General features: G+C 36.3%; 1 protein-coding gene across 2 annotated transcripts; it reads left to right on the forward strand.

Moving 5' to 3' along the window:
* The first annotated feature begins 65 nt into the window (after positions 1-65).
* On the forward strand, positions 66-27,567 carry LOC139748669 (integral membrane protein GPR180-like). 2 transcript variants are annotated; one of them, XM_071661949.1, is made up of 9 exons: positions 66-840; positions 4,774-4,943; positions 5,649-5,811; positions 8,222-8,305; positions 11,350-11,502; positions 12,567-12,704; positions 14,780-15,035; positions 15,678-15,900; positions 18,395-27,567. In XM_071661949.1, exons 1-8 carry the CDS (start codon positions 514-516, stop codon positions 15,893-15,895), a joined length of 1,509 nt encoding a protein of 502 aa, XP_071518050.1. In that variant the 5' UTR covers positions 66-513; the 3' UTR covers positions 15,896-15,900; positions 18,395-27,567. The 2 variants fall into 2 exon arrangements, with proteins under 2 accessions (XP_071518050.1, XP_071518049.1); XM_071661948.1 differs by having other exon boundaries at positions 15,678-27,567.
* Positions 27,568-27,809: the final 242 nt, after the last annotated feature.

Genomic DNA, 27,809 nt, shown 5'->3' on the forward strand with positions numbered 1-27,809 from the left:
TATGCAAATTCTCCATAAAGCTAAAGTATTTATTTACTCATTTAGGAATAGGGTGGTTACATATTATAAACAAAACTGTATGATTCCCCTTTCTGACGGCATTCGATTCCTATCTTCCAAGATGTAAGGTTCATTCATGAAATTATATACTTTTTTCTATCCTTATTACATAAATATACTGCCTTCTGGATGAAGAAAAATAATACAATTTCGGTCATTAGTATCATAAATACAGACCAAATGATCCATGAGCGTTGATTACATACGAACAGCGATTGTCAACAGTCTACAACTACTACTACTACTACAACATTACTCTTTATGTGTTACATGTGAATACTGAAGGATAATCAAGAAGAAAGGATACGGCCAGCAATGAGTCATAATCTGTTATCTTTAAGAATAGAGAAGAACAATACAACTACAGGAAAAGCTTAGTGTTTGCAGTGGAGAGTGGATGATTATAATGGAAGGTGGTTTTGATGTGTAGCCATGAATTAACAGTTTGGGAAAATGATTTATACGAAAATTGCTGCACTAATAACCGTGCTCTCCTCTGCCTCTCAATGTTGTCTTGGCCTTCATATCAAAGGGCTATGGAGGACAGATGATGAATTCTTTCTTTTCTTAACAAAATTCGGTTTTCAAAAAACGACTCCTCATGAGAGGGAACTCACAGAAGGCTTTATATTCGGGAACATAAGTAATTTGAGTGGTAACACAAGTTCCAGAACGTATGGGACTCTAGCCCTCCTACCCCGGCAGTTCTTTGTGGCCTTCTACAGGAACAGAACCCGGGCGGCTGCAGATCCTGACCTGACCTGCCGCCTCATGTTCCAGGTCAGTTACTCAATGCATGTATCATTTTATAGGAAATCTCAATGCAAAGTGTGAATGAACCTAATCCATGTATCACACTTTTCAGCAGGACAGTATTACCCTAAGGTATTGATGTAATGGTATGTCCTTTTACCATACTCTGTACAAGGGTCATACCATCGTCTTAAAGGAGTTTATTTATTGTCACTCGATATGTTATGTAAGTTTTAGATAACAGCAGTTGATGTGAAGGACAAATAGCACAGTTGGAATATTCTTATGAATCAGGGCCAAACCTAACTTGTCTTACCAAAACACATGAGTACGCAAGAAAATCTCAGTTGTGCATTATGGAACAAAAACCTCTTTATGATTTATAATGCTTTGTCATCATGCCAAAAAAAGTCAGATTTAGTTAATCCTCATACTGAGATTTGCTGTTATTTGTTTCCACAATTTATTTCTTGTTTTGCTGCCTTCACTCTATTTTTTCTTCATACTGAATAATGTTGAATTATATATATATATATATATATTCTTCTTCTTCATACTATTCGCTATTTCCCGCGATAGCGAGGTAGCGTTAAGAACAGAGGACTGGGCCTTTGAGGGAATATCCTCACCAGGACCTCTCCTCTGTTCCTTCTTTTGGAAAAAAAAAAAAAAAATATATTCATTTATTTATTATACTTAATAGTCGTCTCCTATCTTAGCGAGGTAGCGCAAGGGAACAGACAAGGAATGGCCCAACCCACCCACATACACATGTATATACATAAACGCCCACACATGCACATATACATACATACAGTGGCATTTTTAGGGGAAATAGCACCTACGGGAAGCACTGAAATTGCACCCCTGGCTTGATTGAAAATATACATCCAGTATAATAATAAACTGTTCAGGAGTTAGGCCAAACTTGAATTTATATAAACTCTTAAAGACTTAAAGTTAAAGACTTATTTGATCAGAATTGTAACGTAGAAGCTGTAATGCAAAAGTTAAAGACTTATTTGATCAAAATTGTAGCGTAGAAGCGGTAATGCAACTGATAGTAGCAAAATATTGCAATAGTTGAAAACTAGGCGAGTTTCTTTTTTATCTCGCAAAACCAAACTGTTAAAAATGTCAGTTGGGCATGTCAAAATACAAACCTGTTGAGTGGCACCCCCCTTCAAGTGGCGCCCAGGGCATCTGCCCTACCTGCCATACCCTAGATACGCCACTGTAATTATTACTATCAATTTTTGGTATTTTCCTCAGAAAAATAGGTTTCCTTTAAAAAGTCATTATAAGAAGTATTTTTCATGCTGAATACAAATCTGGTGTTGAAATATCATTTAGTCGTCTTTATGACATTCAATTAAGCTGTTAAACGAAGTCCATTTTAAAATATTTTCTGATCGTTTGCATTGTATTTACTGGGTATGAATCTGTAACTGAGAGGATTATGGTGTATGTTCCATGATTATTTCAAGTATAGAAATGTTTGAATGTCTTGTCTTTAAATTTTGAAACGAGGTTTTTGAGCTAAAAAAACCTCCTGAACTATTACCTTCAGTTTTTGTTTTTTTCCCAGAAAAATAGATTTCCTTTACAGACTCAATATAAGAAGTATTTTTCATGTTGAATGCAAATCTGGTGTTAGAATAATGTTAGTCATCTTTATGACATTCATTTAAGCTGTCAAATGAAGTCAATTTTAAGGTATTTTCTGTTCCTTTGTATGGTATTTACTGAGTATGTAGCAGGTAATGAGAGCGTTATGATATCCTGGGGATAGGGGAGAAAGAATACTTCCCACGTATTCCCTGCGTGTCGTAGAAGGCGACTAAAAGGGGAGGGAGCGGGTGGCTGGAAATCCTCCCCTCTCGTTTTTTTCAATTTTCCAAAAGAAGGAACAGAGAAGGGGGCCAGGTGAGGATGTTCCCTCAAAGGCCCATTCCTCTGTTCTTAACGCTACCTCGCTGACGTGGGAAATGGCGAATAGTACGAAAGAAAGAAAAGAAGAAGTGTTTGAATGTCTTATCTTTCAATTTTGAAAGGAAAAGTTTGTGGACCCAAAAAATACCTTTCAATATTCAGTACTTCTCTCAGTAAAATAGATTTCCTTAAAGGCTCATTATAAGAAGTATTTTTCATGCTGAATACAAATTTGGTGATGAACTAATGTTTAATCATTTTATTGACACTGAATTAACCTGTTAAATGAAGTCAATTTTAGAATTGGCAAGCACTGAAATTTTGCCCCTGGCTTGATTAAAAATGTACATACAGTGGATGTATATAAAAATATATACAGTGTAATTATAAACTGATGAAGAGTTAGGCCAAACTTGAATTTATATAAACTCTTAAAGACTTTTTTTTCATTATACTTTGTCGCTGTCTCGCACGTTAGCGAGGTAGTGCAAGGAAACAGACAGAAGAATGGCCCAACTCACCCACATACGCATGTATATAAATACATGCCAACACATGCACATATACATACCTATAGATTTCAATGTATACTTCCATATACATACACAGACAAATTCATGTATACACATGTACACATTCATACTTGCTGCCCTCAGCCATTCCCGTCACCAACCCGCCACACATGAAATGGCAACCCCCTCCCCCTGCATGCACATGAGGTAGCGCTAGGGAAAGACAACAAAGGCCTCATTGGTTCACACTCAGTCTCTAGCTGTCATGTGTAATGCACGGAAACCACAGCTCCCTTTCCACTTCCAGGCCCCACAAAACTTTCCATGGTTTACCCCAGACACTTCACATGCCCTGTTTCAATCCATTGACAGCATGTCAACCCCGGTATACCACATCATTCCAATTCGCTCTATTCCTTGCATGCCTTTCACCCTCCTGCTTGTTGAGGCCCCAATTGCTCAAAATCTTTTTCACTCCATCTTTCCACCTCCAGTTTGGTCTCTCACTTCTCCTCGTTTCTTTCACATGACCAAACCATTTCAAAACACCCTCTTCTGCTGTCTCAACCACACTCTTTTTATTACCACGCATCTCTCTTATCCTTTCATTCCTTACTCGATTAAACCACCTCACACCATATATTGTCCTCAAACATCTCATTTCTAACACATCCACCCCCCTCCGCACAACCCTATCTATAGCCCACTCCTCGCAACTATATAACATTGTTGGAACCACTATTCCTTCAAACATACCCATTTTTGCTCTCCGAAATAATATTTTCGCCTACCACACATTCTTCAACGCTCCCAGAACCTTCGCCCCCTCCCCAACCCTATGATTCACTTCCGCTTCCATGGTTCCATCCGCCGCTAAATCCACGCCCAGATATCTAAAACACTTCACTTTGATCAAAATTGTGACGGTAATGCAACTGATAGTAGCAAAATATTACTATACTTGAAAACTAGGCGAGTTTCTTTTTTATCTCACAAAACCAAACCGTTAGAAATGTCAATCGGGTAGCATATGTCAAGAAACAAACCTGTTGAGTGGCACCCCACCACCTTCAAATGGTGCCCAGGGCATCTGCCCTACCTGCCATACCCTAGATACACCACTGCATAATAATACATTTCAATTTATACATACATATATGTACACAGACATATACATATATACACATGTAAATATTCATACTTGCTGCCTTCATCCATTTCTGTTGCCACTGTGCCCCCCCCCCCCCCCCCCCCACCCCCACCCACCCACCCACCCACCCACCCACTGCCTTCAGCAAGGTAGTGCTAGGAAAAGACAAAAAAGGCCACAGGTTTATTTCTTCATAGCGGAAGAACTACATTGATACAGTTTCTTTGTGTTTCTAGCAAGCTTATGCTTTTATGAATAAAGTCAGTTAATACACAATTAAGGTATTACAGAAAGAATATTTAGAATCTTAGGCTCTTTTCTTGGAAGAAAACACCATGATTTGGAAAGCCTTCTTAACTTTCACAGGAAGTGGACAAGGAAGCTTATGATGCCCGTTGCCATGATTCTGGCCGTGAGGACTTCTTGCGCCGTGTACCATGTCCCAAAGACAGTTTGTGTCCTGATGAAGATGACCCACTCAATGTGGTGCCAAAGAATCAACTCACTTATGCTATACAAGATATCAACAATCCTAGGTGGGATATACCCATGTATTGTGGGTCATTTTGCACTAGAAAATATGTAGGATATGGTAGAGTGAAGTTGTGTGAAATTTGTTATATTGCATTAACAGTGTGGTAGTGTGTTGGCTGTATAATGTATTTGATTGCTTATGTCATGTCTGTATGGTGTATAAGCAATGAATATGTGTAAGTACATTACATTCATGTATAACCTGTGCTTGGACTTGGAATTAGCAATGCTGTATGGAACCTTGTCTGGATATGGCACTATGCATGGCACCAACTTTCAGGATTTATCATGCAAAACTGCCTTATGAAGATACATGGAATGTCCTTAGATTTTTTATTCCTCTCTGCGAACATTTGTTTTCCCATGTTATTGTATCATTTAATATTTAGGTATGTTATTATATCTTTATATGAATATGTGATTATGTAATTTTGAGGTATTGTAGCATAGATTTTTAATATTTCTCTGAAAACCTCTTATTTTTACAACTATGAAAATGTTTTCATGCAGTGAATGATTTTGTTATAATATCTGGTAGTGAAAAGGACAGTTTTAGCTCGCTTTTTGTATATTTGTATATTTATCATTGAAATAGAATTAAAGATGATACACAGAATTTTTGAATAATGTAGAAAATATTAGGGATCATGGGTAAGGTGCAAACAAAGTGAACAGGAATCAAAATTTTGATTATTACTCTCTCGCAGGTTTTGGTACCTCAGCCTGGTGGCCTGTATGCGGAACTCTTCATGTGCATGGCAACATGTTCCCATACCTCTAGAGATGGAGTATGATTTAAACATTGTTAATGGCAAACCCAATGCAGCTGACCATAATCCTTTTGAGTATCATTTCTCTTTTGATAAGCAGGTCAGTATATTTACTTATGATTGAGTTATTTTAACCCTTTCATTGCCCTATGACTCTCTTAGGTTTGGACCCAGTAGAGTGTGCCAAGCCACAGTCATAGCTCTAAACCTTCTTGCCTTCTTGAATTCCCAAATGATATGTTATTCCACATCTTACCCTTTGATGCCATTTGGAACTTAAAAAACTATGGAAGAAATATGATTGAAGAAACTGCTATTATAATCAGTTTTACAGGAAAAAAAATTCTCATGTATCATTGTATATGTTTTTGATGAAAATATTTTTTTCATTTATTAATGTAAATAACATCCTGTCCATAAAAATATGTAATACATGAGTAACATGTAGATGCAAAAATACAGAAGCACCTAGATTTATGGAAAACACTGTGTACAGAAATCCGACTTTATGTAAATTCTCCCACAACTCAGATGCAATATTTTTTCATGATAGTAAAAATATGCGTTAGTAACAGCAACGCTAAGTAGCGTGTGCAGGGGAACATGGCAGAGGGATGCATTAGGTGGGCAGCCACTTCCCCAGGATGGGCATCTTACATTGATAGTGACATGGTTGCTGTGGTTCCATTTACATCTCCACTGCACTGTTTTTGAATCTTCAGTGACTTTTAATGTAAATACCATCCTTATTTCTACATCGTAATAACTGGAAAATTGGAGGACCTCCTTGTAAGTGTTAAGGGAATGAAAATGAAAATTATGAAGATGCATGAAGGTTGACAAACATTCTCTTCCATTCTGCTGAGCTCAGGCTGGCTGCCTTAACAGTGAATGAAGGAATACATAAAAGGTTCGGCGCCTTTAAAATCAACTGTCATAACCAAGAAGCAAGCTGGTGCTATCTATGAGATGGAGAAATTAATAACTTTGTAGACCAACATGTAAGCTGGTCCTATCTACAAGATGGAGACATTGATAACTTTGTAGATGGAAGATCAGATTCAGTGTCTTTTGAAGACGTCAAAGGAAAGTATGGTAATTTGTGGCCAGTCATGGATGGTTCCATAGATTTATACCACGTGCTAATTTTCATGATATAAAAATGCATTGTGAATCTGAGCATTACTTGTATTGAGGTATGGAATTTTCTAACAGTTTGATAATTTTTTTTTGTAGTCAGTAATTTTTCCATAGTTTTCTTGCTCACTTTGGTGGTAACCAAGGAGTGAGCTGGTGTTATGTATTAGATGGAGAAATTGATAACTTTATAGACTGAGGAGTGAGCTGACGTACTTATGAGATGGAGAAATTGATAACTTTGTAGATGGAAGATCAGATCATTGTCATGCACTAGTAAGTCTTATGGTGGTATGAGCAAAAGCTAGAAGTCTCTTTAAAGATGTTAAAGGGAAATGATAATTTGTGGCTTGTCATGAATGGTTTGATAGATTTAAAGCTCAAATTAATTTTCATGATGTAAAAGTACATGGTGAATCTGAGCATCACTAGGATTAAGATAAATAGGTTTTTCCTACAGTTTGATCATTTCTTTTTCCTGTTTCTTTTTTGTAGTTAGTAATTTCTTTCTCATATTCTTATTGCTCAGTGTAGTGGTGTTTTAAGCGTGTTAGCATTGCACTTTGGACTTTGGGGTGGTGTAAGTGTGGTGGACAAGCATGCTACAGAGTGCAGCATACAATAGTGATAGAAAACAGATGCCCATGCAATGCAGTATCAGGGAAAATGAAATAGTAACCAGGAATAGGACTCATCTATTCTGGATGATGGGATTTAGGGTGAAATTAAATGGTTTTCAACATGAGGAAATTTCAGCTTACACATTGTTGTCAGGAACATAACTTTTACGTAAGTCGGGGAGCCTCTGCACAAATATTATTGAAAGATATGTAAATGTGTATAACATGTGAAATCATACCTTTTGAAAACAGTAAAATTTATGATGTGTATAACAGTATGTAGAATGAAATCACACAAATTTGATTTTCTTCTATGTACACTCTCCAAAAAGAGTATCAGCCCTCCTAGGCCTAAAGTTCTGATTATCTACAGCTGGTCAACTGAGATTAAATCTTGTCTTCCCTACAACCCTAATGCGTCTTACAACTGGCAAACCATCATGTCATGAATTAGATTTATTTAGGATGAAGCATTTCATCACATTTTATACAGTGCACACATATCCATCTAATAGAACCCACTACATTAAAGTTATAAACAGACTGCCTTGTGCCAGTGATGGCACTTTTGGGATCAGACTGTCATTGACAAGAGCCTGTACCATCTTGGTGAATGTTCACACTCAAACCATCATGTATAAAGAAGTGAGTATGAAATATCTGGGTTGCCATTTGGTGATTGTGTGATACCTTTGATGATAGAAATCATCATTGTGAGGTAGAATTAGTATGTTATGCCCATTGTTTTTACAGGACACAGTTGAGATCTACTTGGTGTGTGTAGTTTTCTATGGTTGCGTTTTGGTTCCGCTCCAGGTATATGCAGCATGTCGCCAGGTAAGAGATTTTACTTCAAATTTTACTTTTAGCTCTCATATGTTGTCTGGTGAATGATGACAGTGTTATCTGTGTAATTTTTATATTTCAATTTCTGATGATTATGCTGTTTTATTTTCTTTGTGATAAGACAAATCCCCATTTCTCTTATAAAACTTTCTTGTGATTAGTGTATGGTACTGCTCTCCATCTTTGTCACATTTGATCACTACTTTCTGCAATTTGCACTAGTGTGCTCTTTCATTTGAATGTTTGTTTCTAAAATTTGCATCTGATGGAGAGTGATAGTAATACCTCCCAAACCTGGACTATGTGCATGGGTGTTGCATTTGGGAATGTCCTGGCTTAGCAAATAAGATTGCACACTAAATTTCGTGTGTACAAGTGACATTCTGTGGTCAATTTGAGAACAGCTGTTCAAGGAAAGAATACCTTAACTATGCAATATTTTTTTTATTGAAATGCTGCATACCATAAATTCTGTATTTCTACTGTACATTTAAACTGACATAAGTAGAATACAGTAGTACATCTGAGAAATTTGAAGACTGACAATAATGGTGGATGCAGTGAAGCTCACCAGGTACCTCATAACCCTGAGCTATGGGAGAGGTGGACATCAGGTGAGATGTGGAGGGCTTCAAATAGTTATGGGAGTGGTAGGATCGTATAAGATGCCCATTGAAGAATGTTAGATTGATTAGCATTCTGTTTTCTGACATGCATTTAGTAGTGACCATTCACTCAAACAAAATTTACATAACCTGACACATATTTTCTCTGTACATTACAGTCTCATAACAAAACAAAATTTGTGGTACTTTATTCCTAAATTGGATTAGTAGGGCCCTTAAACTTTTGCATCCAGACCATACCAGCTATTGTCATTGGAACTTTTACAGTAATGCAAACTTTTCCTGGGCTTTATATTTTCTTTGCCAGAACTTAGGTATGGATGCTCACATGAAAGTGAGGAAACAAAGAAAATAGAAAAATATGGGAGTACAATACAGTGTCTCCTGATGTATATTGTTCTTATATCATTGATAAGATAAAATGTTCTTTACTGTCAATTTCAAATAACTGTAAGGAAAGGATGAAAAGTTGTCTTATGTACTATACTATAAGTTTCAAAAAACTGTAAGGAAAAGATGAAAAGTTGGCTGCTGTACTTTACTGTAAACTTCAAATACTTCTGTGAAAAAGAATAGTGATACCTACACACTGTCAATCACTTGGATCAACTTATACAGTAATAATTCTGTGATTAAGTCCATTGGCAGCACTTTGACCCCAGTATGCCTCACTGTTTCAGTTCACTGTATTCCTTGCATGCATTTCACCCTCCTCCATATTCAGGCCCTGATCACTCAAATTCTTTTTCATTTCATCTTTCTATCTCATTTGGTTTCCTTGTTCTCCTTGTTCCCTCAACTTCTGTTATATATCCTCTTCGTCAGCCTTTCCTATAAAGATTTCATGAACTTATTATGTTTTGGGAGTGATATTATTTGTGAATAATTGGTTTCTATGCTCTAACTTTAGTTTCTCTTGACTGATTTTTTTTTTAGAATTTTAGGACAGTGATAGTATCACTACCCAACCCAAAAGACATAACTGGCCTCCACCATCTTGTCCTCTTAGGAAGCCAGGATTGATGGTGCATTTATCCATATGTGTCCTCAAGAAAGACATATTCTTGTTGCATTCCATCACTTCCTTCAGTCCCTCACCACCCTTAGTCCATCATCACCCTTGCTCTATCACCACCCTCATTATCATCACCCTATGGCTCCAAGGCAGAGCTTTTTATTGTAATAGGATATTAAAAGATTATGGGGTTTCTTTACTGAATTATCACTGTGTTCCAACAAGTAAGATAGTCTTTTTTTGTATGGAAAGTTATGATTTGATCAAAAAGAAAATATCATATTAATGACTGATTTATGTTGTAGCCTGTAGGTATGTTTACATTGTATCTCCTTTAATCCAGTCTAGTTTTACTGGTGTCCAGGGGTGTCAGGATTGGGATACATTTCAGGACTGTAGAGGAAAACCTATTTCCTCCCTGGTTTGCACTTTATCCTCTCAAACCTTCACTAAACAGTGTGGGTTTGGGACATATGTCAAACCTGGGGAGAAAAGTTATGCACAAATGATTGCACCTCCATCACAAAATATCCACAACCTGAGTTTTAATTCCATACAAAATGCAGACACTGGCAGGTTTTCAAGATGTTAGGGTTCTAGAAGATCACATTTAGAACAGGTTTAAGAGGATACACTGTGATACAGAGGAATTCAAACAACACTGGTTCCTAATAAGGCTGTATGTGATAGCAGAAGAGATTAGCTCATGGATTGGTGTGGTAATAGTAGAAAGACATATATACATTTCAAAGAGAAAACAACAAGTAGACTTGCATGTGACTATGAAGGCTTAAGAAAGTCAGGTAAATTGGAAGCAAAATATTCATGTTTATTCTTCAGCATATCTATGTTTCTGCATTCAACTGTTCTGCTTGTTAAATCATCCTACATGTTACTATCCTTTTAAGGGAAAATTACTGTACCTTGTTTGAGGTCAGATGTTTGCTCAGGAGTCTGTATTGATGATGAGTGATATCAGATGAATCTATCCGTAAGAAGCCCAATTGATTGATATTATTAAAGCCTTTAGTAGATATGAATACCTGTTTTTGATCATCTTATAACTTTCTCCTTCCTAAGCTAAAGACTTTATCATATTTTCTGTAATGAAAACTTATGTTAAAGATATGTATAATTACATTTATATTATGTCTCCATGCTTCTCTATTCTTATGGATGCCATCATGTAAATTATTAGCTCCTGCCTTTGGAGCATGGAAGAGATCATGCTAAAGAAATATTTCAGCCAACATTAGAAACCCTTCTTAAGGAAGGTTTGAATTGCTGTAATTATGTTAGCTATGTTTCATCACCTGTATATTAATTTTGATATTTGTACTTTATGCTCATGGATATGATGCTTATAGATAACATTTGGAATTATTGGTTTTCAGATACATCCCATCACCCGTCTGTTCACAGCAACACTCATAATGCAGTTAGCAGGCCTCTTGTTTGATACATTACATCTCCTGGTGTTTTCATTTGATGGTGAAGGAAGTGAAGGAGTCAATATCATAGGGGATCTGTTCAATATTTTAGCCCAGGTAATTTAATCACATTTGTTCATGTGTGGCAGGGTGGCAGCAGGAATGGATGAAGGCAACATGTATGAATGTGTGCATGTGTGTATATGTATGTGTACGTTGAAATGTATAGGTATGTATATGTGCATGTGTGGGCGTTTATGTACATATATGTGTATGTGGGTGGGTTGGGCCATTCTTTCGTCTGTTTCCTTGCGCTACCTCGCTAACGTGGAAGAAAGCAACAAAGTATAATAAAAAAAAATAGTGAAATATTGTTCAGAACTAATACTAACTACAAATGCTGTTTCAAATAATGTTTTAATTATTGCTCCCTGTCTCTTACAGGATAAAACTACAAATGATTAAGAGATTTTCAAAAAGGGTGGTGAATGTGTATATGATAATAACTGGACTAAATTTAAATGTAATGTTCAGTGAGATGTTAGGTGATAAGTGATTTGTGCAACAAACACACATGTCCAGATAGAAATGGTTTGTCCTTCTTGAACTTTTGATATATTATAGCTACAAATCTACACATCACTCAAGAAACCTGGATTTTACAATGTGAATCTCGTCAGAATTTTGGGCTTTGCTTTTGATATCTTTTCCAGTGCATTATGCTGATAGATATTTCAACCATGGGAGGATGAGAGCTTAGCTGTCTGCCTTTGGTATTTGATGATTTTGATTATGAGAAGCAGCAAGTTTTGTGATTGGCTTTGGTAACTCAGCAGTAGAACAGTGCTTGGAATGATAGAAATATGACTTCATTTATATCAGTTTATAGTTATCATGGGTACATTTTTGGAAATTTTTATATGGTGAATACTGTTGCAGGGCTCAACAGTTCTTTTTTACCTTTTTTGTTTTTCATGACAGTTTGCATGGTAAGGTGCTTTTCTTTTTTCTTTTTGAGAATACTCATCAATTTATTTGATGACTTGACTATCCCATCCCATGTTTTATTTAGATAATGGCATAATTTTTCCATTAACAAGGGTTATCCTCCAGTCTCATGAAAAACAAAGCTAGTCACATGACTATGATTTTTTCTTATATATATATTTTTTTTTTTTCAGTCATTATTCATGATGTTGCTGTTGCTGCTTGCGAAAGGTTGGGCCATTACTCGGATGATGTTATCTCGTCGCTTTCTTCTGTTTTCCCTGTGGGGGCTTTATTCCATCCTCATACTCACCCTGTACTTCTGGAATATGGTAAGAAATAGCTTCAAACCCTGACACAGAGTATTGAAAGATAAGAGGTACATATCCAAGAACTTAACATTTTAAGTCAAAAGCTCTTTCATTGTGCCTATTGTTCCCTTAAGAAATTTTAAACACTATACCTTGTGTTGCCAGAATGGAAAATTTCATACATTTCCATTTTTTTACCTAGAAGGAGTAGATTATGTGTGATTCTGGATGTTTTTCTTTGACTTAGCAAAAACAGGTAATATTACTTACCGTGAATATTTTAAGAACATTTCCTTTTATATGAAACTTAAATGCATGCCTGATTAAAGTAGATAATTTGGTTCCTTAATGTGTTTCCAATTTGTATTTGCCTTCAAGGCCATATTTGTAGCATATAGCAGTAGAAGCATGACAGTATTAGTTCCTCACTGCTTTAGGAAGAAAACAATCAGTTTAGTATCAAGCAAGCTTGGATGAAAGAATAAATAATCTGTCAGATCTCCCACACTGAGATTCCAAGATGACAGTGGAGCAGACACTGTATTAACTTTGATATATTTCCAGTTTGATATCTTGTATTGATTGCAGCAGTGTTTGTTTTTTCATGCCTCTGAATTTTATGGATTAGATTTTGTTCATTGGCTGATGCATTAATAACAAGACTGTTTACACTTGATTATCTTTTTATTTTGCAATGTGACTCAACTTGCCTCCTATATGACTCACTTTATTCTTTTTTCTTTTATTGTTCATTTGGAATTTTACCTTGCACATTTTTGTTTTATTCTTAGACTGTGTGAGGATTAACTCTTTTCCTCATCATAAGAGTATTTCCTTATTTTAGACCCTTTTTTCTCAAACAAAATATCATAAATCTGGAAGGGGAGATAAAGAGAGAGAGCATGCAGGGAGAAGAGTCATTGAGTCCCTTAATAGAATATCAAAGGTTAGAGGTGTTAGTATAGAAATAAAGAAAGGATGAAGAGACAGCAAAGTCCCCATGACCATGACTTATGCAGCCAAAACATGGATATAGGATGATAGAATTTAAGAATCCAGGCTCTGGAAATGAGTTATTTTGGAGGAGCATATGTTATGACTAGATGGAATAAAGAAATTGATAAGAAGGTAATGAAATATTTGGTATGGGAGGAAATGCAAAAGAGAATGAATTCTGGAGTGTTAGGGTGAAACAATACCTTGAGGTGCCTTGGGCATGTGAAAGAATGCAAGACAAAATTTATGAGGAGAGTGTATGATAGGTAGTATGATTAAAAGTGTAGGTGTGAAAAAAGAGCATGTGTGACTTGGGGAAATAGAGTGGAAGAGTACTGAGGTGAGAGAAATTGGGAAAAATTGCATGGAATTGTTTATGCAAGGGAGGCATGTAAGGACAGGGATAAATGGAGACTTTTTCCTTGGTCACCCACTTGATGGGAGTTCCCAGAGGGAATGGGCATCAGAGATGTAGATAGATAGATAGATGGGGGAGTTAAGGTACACATAGACAAGCACGTAACCAGTCTAGTAAAAGAATAGAGAAAAGTGAGTGTGCAAAGGGATTCTCTTATTAGACCCACCCATCCATCTATGTATATATCTATATCTCAGACACATGTTCCCTCAGGCATCCTCCTCAAGAAGTGGTATTGACAAGAGAGTCTCTATTACTCGTGAGTTCCATTGCCACTTCTTAGCCTCTAGTTCCTCATCCTTAATAGACCACTGGCAGAGGGCAACTTGAGCATAGCATTAGAGCCAGCTTTTGTGGATATACTCATGACTTAGGCATGGAGAAACTTTTTTTTATTTCCCATACCAGTGCATTTCTTTATTCTCATTACACTTCACTTGCAATACTTTCCATCCAACTTTAAATTGTTTTATTAGATGTGTATTATTAAGATGTTCCTGATCATCAGGTCTGCTGTAATTGTCCAGTAATAATTGAATATATCCTGCATTTTGCTGGATTTTCCATTGTCAAGTAGAATCCTCTATAAGATTTTACACATTCCAGAATAATACTTAGATCTGAGGTAACATAGCATGCCTGATCAATAATAGCTTAATTGCTGATTATTTTTTTTTGATAGATGGAGGTTGATGTAATAGAGGATATAGATGAATACCAAACATGGCCAGGATGGTTAACTCTGGCACTACGCGTATTAATTATGGTGTGGTTCCTGTTTGAGCTGCGAAACACGATGACATATGAGCATAACACTAACAAGCTACACTTCTTCCTTCATTTTGGTGCTGCCTCACTTGTATGGTTTATATACCTGCCTGTGGTGGCACTCATTGCTCTTCAAGTTTCTCATCTGTGGAGATATAAATTGTTATTAGGTAAGTAGATGGCAAGGGATTTCATAGATTAAAAGATCAATTTTGGCACTGTATGTACTTCAGTAAGTAGTGAGATACTGTAGAGAAATTTGTTCTCTAAGCCTTTTTGCTATACCAGCATAGGGATATAATGGAGAAACATAGGACTGTGCAGCAGACGCTCACCAAGAAAGTGTTATTTCAAAAAGAAAATTTTTTTCAAGAAAAAACTATTGTCAAATTTCTTTTGTGGGTTTGCCATATGGAGGAGGTCTTCCATTTCCTTCAAATTCCAGAAGGCAGCTTCTGTATATTCCTGTAACCTTTCAACATTTGAGAGTAAGATCTGCATTGCTAAAGGAGCTCATTAATCTCTTACATATTCTTCTTTGTATGCTCTCATTATAGTCAAAATATAGTATCTTTACAATTTTTATACCTTTTAATGAATAAGGCATAGTCTGGTAATTATTTGGCTACAAAATGATTTCTTGACCTTATTCAAAATGAACAATAGAATAACAGGAACCAGAATTCAATTTTTAAATTTTTTTGAAGGTATTGTTATTGGGACTGGTATTGGCTAAGATTTTGGTATCAATATATTACTTGTAGGTACTTCCTCTTTCTCTGTGATTAATCTTTGATCATTCTGTGTTTCAGGTTTCACATATTCAGCTGACCTGCTGGCCCATTCCTTCATGACTTACATGCTATGGCCAGAGAGGTCTGAACAATACCTTCTCCTGGCTTATGAGGCTGACCTTTCTAATGAATTAGATGAGTTCAATGAGGCTCCCCACATCATCAATCACTCAGACTCTGCTCTCCTCACCCCAATGTTTGATTGTGATTCAGAACCTCTCAAGATAAACACATGAAAATTGTGTGTAGATAAGTTGCCAAAGAAGTTGATACTGTATTTGTATATTGAGAAAATTCTGACTCTTTGCGGTAAAGTAAAAGAGGGTCAGATTTGAGTATTATATATCATTATATAGTATACATATGTGTGCTTATTATTATTATCATTGTATAACCCCAAGACTCCTTTAATGGGCTCTTGAAGCCTCAGTGCTGCCCTCTACACAGGAATAGGGATATGATGGCCTCCCATGAAACAAGATGGTCCTTGATTAGATTGAATTCCTTTATGTCAGTTGACAGTGATGTAACCTCACCAAAGGTGGCTTGTTCTTTAAAGTATACCTTAATCTTATGCAAGCAGATCCTCTCAATTCCTGACAAGGTACTGCTAGAGACAGATAACTGGGCCTTGAGGAAAAAATCCTTGCTTAGCATCGTTTTTCCTTTTCTTTAAAATAATAATACCTGAAGGGAAAATTTCTAGCCCTTTGATCCTGCTCCTCTTATTCATCATTTACAACATCAAGAGATACATGACTAGTTTTCTTTATCCCCTACTTTCCCAACCTTAAATTTTTATATCCTGTCTCCTTTTTCTTATGATTTGTTGCATGTTCTTAATAAAGTGTTCATTATCGCTGAAGCAGGGGGTAGCAATGCTGTTTCCCATGGGACAGGGTAGCGCCAAGAACGGATGAAGGCAAGCAAGTATGAATATGTACATGTGTATATATGTATATGTCTGCATATGTTTATGTATATGTTGGTATGTATGTGTATATGTATGTATATGTGCATGTATGGGTGTTTTTGTATGCATATGTGTATATTAGTGGATGGGCCATTCTTTCATCTCTTGTTTCCTAGCGCTACCTCACTGATGCAGGAAACAGCGATCAAGTCTGATAGATAGATATACTAATGCCCATTGTATCACTAGAACTTTGTTTTGAGTTTTTATTCGTAATGTTCTCTTCCTCTTTATTCTTTTTGTCATGGTGCACTACAACCAGTTTTGGGCCCCTTTTTTTTAAACCTTGCTACACTTCATGTTCCTTTTTTCATAAACTCTCCAGTTCAGCATCATATAACACTCCCCAGTGTTTATGTATCCTTTTGTAACTCAGATCATCTTTCCATGTTCCAGCGTGTTTCACCTCTTCATGTATGTCATTATTTTGATAGTTCTCTTGTATGTCATTATGGTGGGGTCCATCCAGTGCCTTACTGTCTCAGATTTTTGGCAGAAAATGATACTGATATTCCTTTTGTATATCTTCTTTCCCCTCCACCTGCGGATGATCTTTTCTTTCTTTGCACATTTTCTTTCTGTTTCACCAGCAGATGATCATTTTCCTCTTGCAGTCATCTACTGTTCACCTTGTCTTTGAACACTTTAGCATTATTTTCATCCAACACTCCCTCTCCTTCATCATCACATAGTATTTTAGGCTGCTGATTATTAAATTCCAGTTCATTACCATATATTTTAGACAGCTCCATTTCCATATGAAGGGCCTTCTTCATCTCATTTTTTACTTATTTTTTCATGCCCTCATATTCATTAAGCTTTAGTGATAGGATTGGTGACAAATTAATGAGACAGGTATCAATCTGAAAAATGATGCTACATTCTGGATTTTGAATTAGCATTTCTCAGAAGAGCTTGAACTACCTCTCTCAGATTCTACATTTTTACCTTGTATTCCATTTGTCTCTTTCAATGTGGCCTTTTTTTTTTTTTTCTAGGTAGTCTTTGCTACAATCATACCAATCACTAAGGCTCAGGTGTGGTGTTCAAATAGAAATTTCATCTTTTTTTTCCAATTATCTGTTTGTACTGTGCAGGGGGCACTATCTTGTGAACTTTTCTGTGTGCTGTTTGCATTAACCTTGTCTTCATTCATTTTGTTCCATTCATCAGATACTCCTATGCTGTGGAAGTATTTCATTATGTCTCTTATCCCAAGTATCTTGTTTAATTTCATGTTATGTCCTCAGGTTGTTCTATCCCTACATCTCTTGAAGAACTATTTGCTGGCTATACCATCATTGTATTTAGAAAGTTTGAAGTTGTGATCTGGTTTCCCCCTCAATCTTCTGTCTTCTAAGGTGGACTAAAAAGCCTCTAGCCTTTCCCCCTAACTCAGCTCTTGTAATTCTGGTATCATCTTTATTGCTCTCCTTTGGGCCTTCTGTTATCTCTGTGTGCTTCTTTAGGTGTATATTCCAGCTTTTGCCTTATGTATGATGGAAACAGCTTGCTGAATAATTCTTTATACACGAACTTAATTACTATTCTAATACTTGTGAGTGCACAGCTTTTCTCCTTGACTTTTCTGATGTGGGACTCTAGTGGGAGTTTAAGGACAGTGTTTATTTTTTTTGTCTTTATCCCTCACAGATTCTTGCAGCTTGTATCCTGCTATACGATAATTACATGGCAGCTTTCTTTCACTGTGACCCATCCTCATTATATTTACTCAGGCTGAAATTTATCAACCATATTTCAGACATACTTTGGAGGATGTCAAGGTCCCTTTGTAAGTTGATGCAGTCCACCATGCTCTCCACTTCCTTTAAGACCTTTCGATCATCTGCAAACATTTTCAGGTAGGAATCCATACCTTCAAGCAAGTCATTTATATAGATCAAGGAGAGGAATGGTTCCAGAACAGAACCCTTTGGCACATTCTGGTGACCACCCATTTGGAGAAGGCACCTCTGACAAGCATCCTTTGTTTCTTTCCACGTATATAATCTTTTGTCCATCAGAGGAGTTTTCCCCTTATTCTCACCTGGTGAGTCAGCATCATGATGAGGTCATGTGTGTGTGTATGCTTCTTTTTTAAGGGATCAGTAATGTGTCAGTGGCAGAGTCTTTTTCTACACTCATTGGATTTTTTACATTTGTGATTTTCCAATGAATCCAATCTTTAATCTGTTAGTCTTATTCTTCTCCATACCACAGTCTATCTGTAACTTCCTTTCTTCATGTGTATCTTTTAAGGACAGACATAGGGTCCTTCTTTTTGAAACAGAAATAGAAATAAGTTATTGGAAAAAAAAAGTATGTAAATAGTATGAATCTGGGCATGCCTCACCACACTTTTACAAATGTTCAGTTCTTTTCTCATCCAATAATGCTTGGGACTACTGCAGGTATTGACATGGTTGCACTTTTGTTTATAGTTTATACTTTTAAACAACATGGCATTATTTCACAAGTGGCCCAGTCCACCCACATACATGTGTATGTGAATAGGTGCCCACACACGGACATATACATGCCTGTACATTTCAGCGTATACATACATATACATATCCCTGGGGATAGGGGAGAAAGAATACTTCCCATGTATTCCCTGCATGTCATAGAAGGCCACTAAAAAGGGAGGGAGCGGGGGTCTGGAAATCCTCCCCTCCCATTTATGATTTTCCGAAAGAAGGAATGGAGAGGTGGGCCAAGTGAGGATATACCCTTTAAGGCACACTCCTCTGTTCTTAGCACTACCTTACTAATGTGGGATAAGGTGAATATGTGTGAAAATTTTTTTTTATTATTTTTAGTCACTGTCTCCCACATTAGCGAGGTAGCACAAGGAAACAGATGAAAGAATGGTCCAACCCACCCACATGTACATGGATGTAGAAAGGGAACTGTGGTTTTGGTGCATTATACATGACAGCTAGAGACTGAGTGTGAACGAATGTGGCCTTTGTTGTCTTTTCCTAGCACTACCTCATGCACATGTGGGTGTAGGGGGTTGTCATTTCATGTGTGGCGGGGTGGCGATGGGCATGAATAAGGGCAGACAGTATGAATTATGTACATGTGTATATATGTATATGTCTGCATGTGTATATATATGTATACGTTGAGATGTATAAATAAATCATAATCATAAATCTCATTCAGCAAGTTAATCCAAAAGGAAATCACCATAAAAAAGTATAAACTCTTTTTTGCCTGTAGCATTATGTTGTATGATAAAAACAAATACTTTAGAATTTAAATGGAAGCCAAATTTGGTAAAGTGCACTCAGTTTAACATACCCTGCTTTAGGAATTGTCTGACTTGTGAACTAAGCTTTTGTGATGGTCACTTAAAGGTGTGAGTTTGTTAAGAAATTTTGTATATATTACTAACTGTACTGAATATCTATCATCATTACTCAGTTCCCAGTCTCATGAGGTGGATCAGGTACATAACTGCCTTTAAACACTCATATACATCTTCAACATGTGCCAAGTGTGTTTTAAGTGAAACATTGATTTGCTTATTAATACTACTATTATAATTAATAATCAGCTTATTTTTCATGCAGGATGTTATACATCAGATGTAAAGTCACCTCTGATGAGGTTTTATCATTGTCATTTGTCCCATTAAGGGACTTCTCACTGTAAAGGAGTCACTCATTTCCCTGCTTCTGAATTTAATGAAGCTTCAGAGCTATTGGAGCCCTTTAAAGAAGGCCCTGGAGCTACATGAATTTGATGATATATGGATGGTTATTATATTTTTCTGTCATTTAAAGGAAGTGATTTACTGTTTAGTTTCTCTTGAGGCACTTCAAATGAACAGAGAACTGACTACGCTTGTAGTGTCACAGTGGTACCCAGAGCAGAACAAATGTTTTTATAGTTCATTGTAACAAATGATATGCAGGAGATTATAAATTCTCACTTCTATATTGAATAATTTGTGAAATTATTTATTGTTTATAAAACTAAACAAAGAATATGTATAAACTTATTCTCTTTGTTTAGTGTTTATTCTCATGTTAGTTGATTCATGATCAGTTCACGTGCAGAACTTGTTGAAAGAATTAAGTTTTTGTTGAATTTGTTCATAGTGAATGACAGAAGTAACAGCTATTTTTCATTTAGTACCTTGTCAATGAAAATATGACCTCAGGATTAACTTTATAACTTGAGCATAAAGAATACATATACCACTGCAATGTTGAATGCAGTTCTCACTTGAGTTGAGCATAAAGTGTTTATATGCTACTGCAGTTTTTTATGTCTCATTTAACCCACTGACTGCAGCTACTCATAGATATTTAGTGGGCCCTCAGTGCAACAATTTCCAGCAATTTTTAAGAAATTCTATTACTTTTTGTCTTACAATTTAAAGAGCTCCTTTTCTAAAAAAGAAAAATTATATGTATATCACTAAAGTGACATGTTACTTATCTGGAAGGTCCAATTATCAAATGAATGAATGTTCAGACTACAACACTGCCAGGTATATGATGCGTCCCCACCCCCAACACATCTCACTATGCAATCATGTTATAATTCCCAATAATATATGTGTGTTCCATTATTTGTATTTGTATAAATCATTACGGGTTGAGCATCCCTGATTTGGAAATCTGAAATGCTCCAAAATCCTTAACTTTTTGAGCGGCGACATGACGTTACAAGTGGAAAATTCCACCCCTAAATACATTATTTTTTCACTGTATTAATGGTATTTCATATTTTTGTACTGTTAAGTACTTATATGTGAATAAGTGTAAGAAAATTATTGCTTATCAGTAGCATATGAATTCAGAGTCAGGAATGAAGGTGATGCCAAACAACCACAGATTGTCCACTTGGGCAGCTGAGGTTGTGACACCATAGCTTTCTGATGGTTCAGTGTTACACAAACTTTGTTTCATGCACAAAATCATTAGAAATATTGTATGAATTTCCTTCAGGCTATGTGTATAAGGCATATATGAAATATGAATGTATTTTGTGTTTAAACTTGGGTCCCATCCCCAAGCTATCTCATTATGGATATGCAAATATTCCAAAATCCAAAAAAAATAAAAATTTGAAACACTTCTGGTCCCAGGCATTTTGGATAAGGGATACTCAACTTGTATACATAATCTGTATAAATCTATATACATTTGCTTTGCTTATTGGGCAATGCAGAAAAAATGTGCTACACCCAACTGAGCAGCTAAGGTGATGGGATGGGCAAAGGGTGTAGACACATTGTCTGAGTTGCCAGTAATTGCTACCTGACTCCCCTCTCTGCTTTTTACTGTGCCCAGGATTTTTGTATTTCTCAGACTGTATACAACATACTCTCAGTCAACTGCCAGATGTGTCCTATGCTGTATACAGGACATAAGCAGTCATTCATAAGCAGTCATTGGGTTATGAGAAGATTAATGCCATGAAATTTTTTTCACATTGTTAAGTGGTTATTATAAATCAATGTATCAGTGCCATACAAAACTCTTGTTTCTTCCACTGAGTCTATATTTTTTGATCTTTGTCATTCTCTGAATGTAGTTGCTGGTGGTGTGCCAATGATCACTGTGTATGTCTCACCAGTCAAGCTGCTATGAAGATATTTTTATCTATAAAAGGAAGGAGCTAATCAAGGATTTTCCTCGTAAGTGAGAAATGGCAAACAGTTGTGAAAGATTTTTTTTGTGTGTTTGTGAGTCGTGTAGAATTTAGTTTGAATGATGATGAATAGAAATATTACTTTGATTCTTTATGTTAGATGTATCATATAATCCTATAGTGTAAGTTGACCTCAAAATAAAGTAGACCCTCATTTTTTTTTTACTTTTATCTTACTAGGTTAATGGTCTGAACATGAAAGAATGATTGCATATTTTTTAGCATATTATTTTGTTAACTAAAGTGCTGCTCATAGCTCCCTTTAGCATGAAAAAGTGGAAGGACATTAGTATGTATATAGAGAAAAGTATTTGTATGATATTGTATGAAACACTGTATATATTGAGCTCTTTTTTTTATTCACATCTTCAGATTGATTTGTGTGTATGTGTAAAATAAACATTCTGTATTATTTTATTATATTGAGAGATTTGTGTCGTGAGTTTTTTGTATGTTTTTCATAATGTCTGAATTTTATTGATTTCTTTTTTGCCAAGGGAGATCTACTTAATGATTTCAATAATTTAAAGCAACATAATTTAAGACGTGTCATTAGAAAATCGATGCCTTCATCCAGTTTGCTAATAGCATATGGTCGTGTTCTTAAACCCACTTTTCTTTTGTAAAAAAAAAACCAGGGACCCTGTACCACCTCTAACAAGAGTTTTGTTTCAGTACACTCTTCCAGAAGTGCACCAGTAATGCTCTCTTTATGAGTTATGATCTTGAAAGGAGTGTTTTCATCTCATAAACTTCATTGTTGTCTCATTTGCAAGTAAGAGAGGAAACCGTAGAGCAATGGAATACATTACAAGAGATACTTTTCATTAATGATGTTAAGCATTACAAATACTGTAGTTTCCATTTTGGGTACAGAATTACTCAGACCAGTGAAGGCTGTGCTGAAAATTCTGAACAGGAACAGACGCTACTCACCTGTGAGCTGCCATTCTGCAGTCTTCTTATTTAGGCCTGTATCACACTAACTGATGTCAGCACCACCCAACCATCTTTTTTCACCAGTAAATAATTAGGAAGGGGAAAAGGTGTGTCAACCAAATTTTTGAAGTTAGACAAGTAATTAGGGGAGTTTAGGAGAAAGTATTTTGTTTAGGATTTATTGGTTTAAAATGCTTACAATGATATTAAATTGAATAGGAGAGCACTTTGGGAAGTTTTGACTTGAAATGATTTTTGAATGCTCTTAAAAGGTTGTATGACTGGAATAATGAATTTGTTAAAGTAAGTGATGATGTGAGTGAGTGGTTTGAATTAATTGTGAGAGTGCCTCCCAGTTGTACGGTGTCTATGAGATTAGATAAAACAGCTGGGGGTAATCACAGGAAAGTCCATGGAACCTGATTGAGGATAGAGGGCTGTGGTTTTGGTAATCCTCACTGAAGTGTGCACTCACATTAACTGTTTGACATTCACTAGTTTTCTTTATCAAGTAATGTACTGCTATTGCATTAACTTTTGAAGTAGAAAAGACAACCTTTCCCCTTCATGTATAAGTTTGCTAAACTTAAATCAAAATCTTTCATTTTATCAGAGCTTTGGTGTTGAATCTTAGTTAGATATTTGGGTTTGTAGTTATGCTTTACTGGGACCAAACGATGTAGACTTTTTCTGTATCAGTCTGTATTCTACGTGACAGTGAACAGTATATGTAGGTAGGGACAAATGAATATACAGATTTGCTCCTTTATTGTACATTATGTGAAAGGAAAGTGCAATACTGGTAGTATTTAATTTGTGGAACTGTACAGCCACTGCTCAAGTGTTCTGTGTATGTGTGTCCCTTCACTAAGACTTGGATGTGTGGTTCAAATCTGGTGATGCTTCCCATTGTTTCTTTCTGAGGATCATCCACATGAGGATTAATGTTTATTATAAGGTTTAATTATGGCTGCATAGTGAGCCAGCACCTCAGTGGTTGCCAAGTTGCACTCCTTTGAACCAAGCAGTTGTCATTTCTTTCTGCTTCATTCAATGCTGGTATTCTGTCCACAAACTTACAATCTCCTTGTCACACACCTCATTCTTTGTAATTAGATTTTCCTGTGTTGAGTGCACATTCCCTGCCTTTTGGCAAAATGGTAGGAGTAATAGATAGAATGTATGGTGTAAACACTAGATAGGAGCATTAGTTAGAAATATTAGACAGGGGCATTAGGTAGAAGTAGAAAGTAAAAGCATTAACTGGGAGCATAAGGTTGAAGTATTAGGTTGAAACATTAGGTAGACCCATTAGGTAGAAGGAGTTGGTTGAATCTTAGGTAGGAATCTCGAAAAACACTGCACTAGAGTTGCCCTCTACCCATGGCCTGTCAAGGGTGAGGCACTAAAGCTAAGAAGCAGCACTGGAGTTTAACAGTTATGAAGACTTTTGCCGTGGCCAACCCCTTGAACGAGTTCCTAAAGGGAACGGGCATCAGTGATACGAATAGTTAGAATGTCATGTGAAATGAGATGTAGAATTGGACTTGGAGGGCAGTTGTTTGTTACAGGTTGGGTCATTTCATCATATACAATTTTTATTAATATTTTATTTTATAACCCTAGGAGGGAACAAGGAGAAGTGGGAGACCAAATTGGAGGTGGAAGGATGGGGTGAAAAAGATTTTGAGTGATCATGGCCTGAACATAAAGGAGGGTGAAAGGTGTGCAAGGAATAGAGGGAATTGGAATGATGTGGTATACCGGGGTCGATGTGCTGTCAACGGATTGAACCAGAGCATGTGAAGTGTCTGGGGTAAACCATGGAAAGTTTTGTGGGGCCTGGATGTGGAAAGGGAGCTGTGGTTTTGTTGCATTATACATAACAGCTAGAGACTGTGTAAACGAATGTGGCCTTCGTTGTCTGTTCCTAGCGCTACCTCGCACATGCACAAGGGAAGGGGGTTGCCATTTTATGTGTGGCTGGGTGGCGACGGGAATGAATAAAGGCAGCATGCGTGAATATGTACATGTGTATATATGTATATGTCTGTGTAGGTATATATATGTATATATATATATATATATATATATATATATATATATGTATATATATGTATATATATCCCTGGGGATTGGGGAGAAAGAATACTTCCCACGTATTCCCTGCGTGTCGTAGAAGGTGACTAAAAGGGGAGGGAGCGGGGGGCTGGAAATCCTCCCCTCTTGTTTTTTTTTTAATTTTCCAAAAGAAGGAACAGAGAAGGGGGCCAGGTGAGGATGTTCCCTCAGAGGCCCAGTCCTCTGTTCTTAACGCTACCTTGCTGATGCGGGAAATGGCGAATAGTTTAAAAAAAAAAAAAAATGTATATATATGTATACGTTGAAATGTATAGGTATGTATATGTGCATGTGCGGGCATCCATGTATATACATGTGTATGTGGGTGGGTTGGGCCATTCTTTCGTCTGTTTCCATACGCTACCTCGCTAATGCGGGAGACAGCGACAAAGTATAATAAAGATAGAATAAATAATATTTATATACATGAATGACCAACACTTTGTGGTGATAATCCAGTTTCAAACGGGAGAAGATGAGGAGCACCAGAAAATGTCATTTTGTTGCACCCACTACAAGATTTTGTTCTTCCATGCAGCCAATTTTATATGGGATACACATGTTTCAGAGATTTGCTGTGGAACAGCAATTTCTTAGAAATGACAGTAATTCTGTATTTAATCTTTCAAATATATGTATTATAACATTTTCATGTATTTAATTTTATTCTGATAATATTGTTGATATAATTCACTTACGCAGTTAGTAATAGTGACTAGTTAATTAACCATAAAAGAGCTTAAGATCAAGGTGAGGCTAGATACTTTAACACTTTGGATAAGCACAAACTGAAGTGTATCTAAATGGCACTAGAAGTTCTACAGAGCAAATTTTATTGTTTATACATCATACATTTAGTGATGACTTGTTAAACATTACATGATGTAAAGCTACATATTGGTTGAATTGCAGTAGTTTTATGTTGATGTACATTATGTACTTAGTAGTTACCATTAATGATGTAAAGTTACATATTGGTTGAACTGCTTTAGTATCATGTTCACATACGTTTTGTTTTGATGATGAACATTGAGTGATGCAAAGTTACATACTTGCTGAACTGCTGTAATAGTGTGTTGACGTATATTATGTAATTAATGGTGGACATTATGATGAATATTTTTATGATGGTTGCATTACTTTAATGTAGCAGTAAACATAAACATGATTATGGGAAAACTAAGGTACTAGCTTGCTTAGTTGTGCACTCATACATGGATTTTATATGACATTCACAGTAATAAGACAATTCTTGTATCTTTGCGAACACTTGGTTGGCACAAGGTGACTTTGGTGACGGACGTCAGTCAGCTGATTGCCGCTTTGACCCTCGAGAAATTTGTCATCAAGTCACTACAGTCAGTTGGGTCACAATTCCTAAAGTTGAAGGGCCAAAGAATGTCAGTTCAATGTTGACACTGAGGTAACCTCAGCTCCCACATAGGCCTCTTACAAGACTCTCACTGAGTTACTGGTTCATTTAGAAAGGTATCTCGTATGCATATCCCTTTAACAATCAAATTCAATGGAGGTAGACACACTTATGTCTAATCAGGCATAATCCAAGTATTAGGCTGGGGGTGGGGGATGGATGGTAGAGAGAGTTACGGTAGACGTTTTTACCTGTAAGTGGACCAAAGGCACCACTGACACACACGTGTACTCCATCATGTATGGTTTGGCTTTATGTTGTGTAATAGCAAAGTGAACATACTCAAGAACAATTAAGAGCTTAAGATTAAAGTTCTTATGTTACAAGAAACCTTTTACTTGGTATTTTCTCTGTAAACATTATTACATGTATAAACATACTCTACATAGAAAATCACCTTTATCATATAAACATCAGACTGTATGAAAGTTGTGTTTGAATTGTTTAAAGATCTCGGAATTGAAATTGCCTTATTGTTGATGAAGTATCTTGAAATGATTGAGATATTCAGTTATATAGAGTATGGTTGATATTAGTACCTTAGTGTTGATAACTTACTGTGTTATATTCCTGATCCAATTCATATTGTACCACAGACTGGAAACATCTTTGTACAGATTGCAGATTTCAGTATATTTTATGCTTTATATGTAGGTAGTGGTTTTTATAGCGAATTTGTTAGAATTACGTTTACAACTATATCGTCCACATTGTATTTGCTCAATGTCTCAGTGTATCATGTATTTACATATATAAACTTGCAGATGCTAGTTTTTGTGCTTATCTTGCTTTAACATTGTTTAAACTTGCTGTGATTAATGAACAAGTTCAGCTGAATACGTACTTCTAGAGGGCTTTCATAGCAGATGATTAACATTTTTCTAACATGTCTTAAAGAAAACTGTTGGATTGATAAAGTTTAACCATGGATTTTATGAAGCAGGTGGGGGGAAGCATTGTTGACAAAATTTAGAAGCCAATGTTATATCTGGTAAGAGAGGAGGGAAAGGTAACT

The sequence above is a fragment of the Panulirus ornatus genome, chromosome 5 (assembly GCF_036320965.1).
Source record: "Panulirus ornatus isolate Po-2019 chromosome 5, ASM3632096v1, whole genome shotgun sequence".
In the NCBI taxonomy this organism is placed as follows: domain Eukaryota; kingdom Metazoa; phylum Arthropoda; class Malacostraca; order Decapoda; family Palinuridae; genus Panulirus; species Panulirus ornatus.

Bases quoted from the DNA above. Each gene is read 5' to 3' on its own strand.
- LOC139748669 (XM_071661948.1), top strand. From the start codon at position 514: ATGATTTATACGAAAATTGCTGCACTAATAACCGTGCTCTCCTCTGCC. The intron at 5,812-8,221 runs GTCAGTATATTT...TTGTTTTTACAG, and splicing joins ATTTCTCTTTTGATAAGCAG to GACACAGTTGAGATCTACTT. The intron at 12,705-14,779 runs GTAAGAAATAGC...TTTTTTTGATAG, and splicing joins CCCTGTACTTCTGGAATATG to ATGGAGGTTGATGTAATAGA.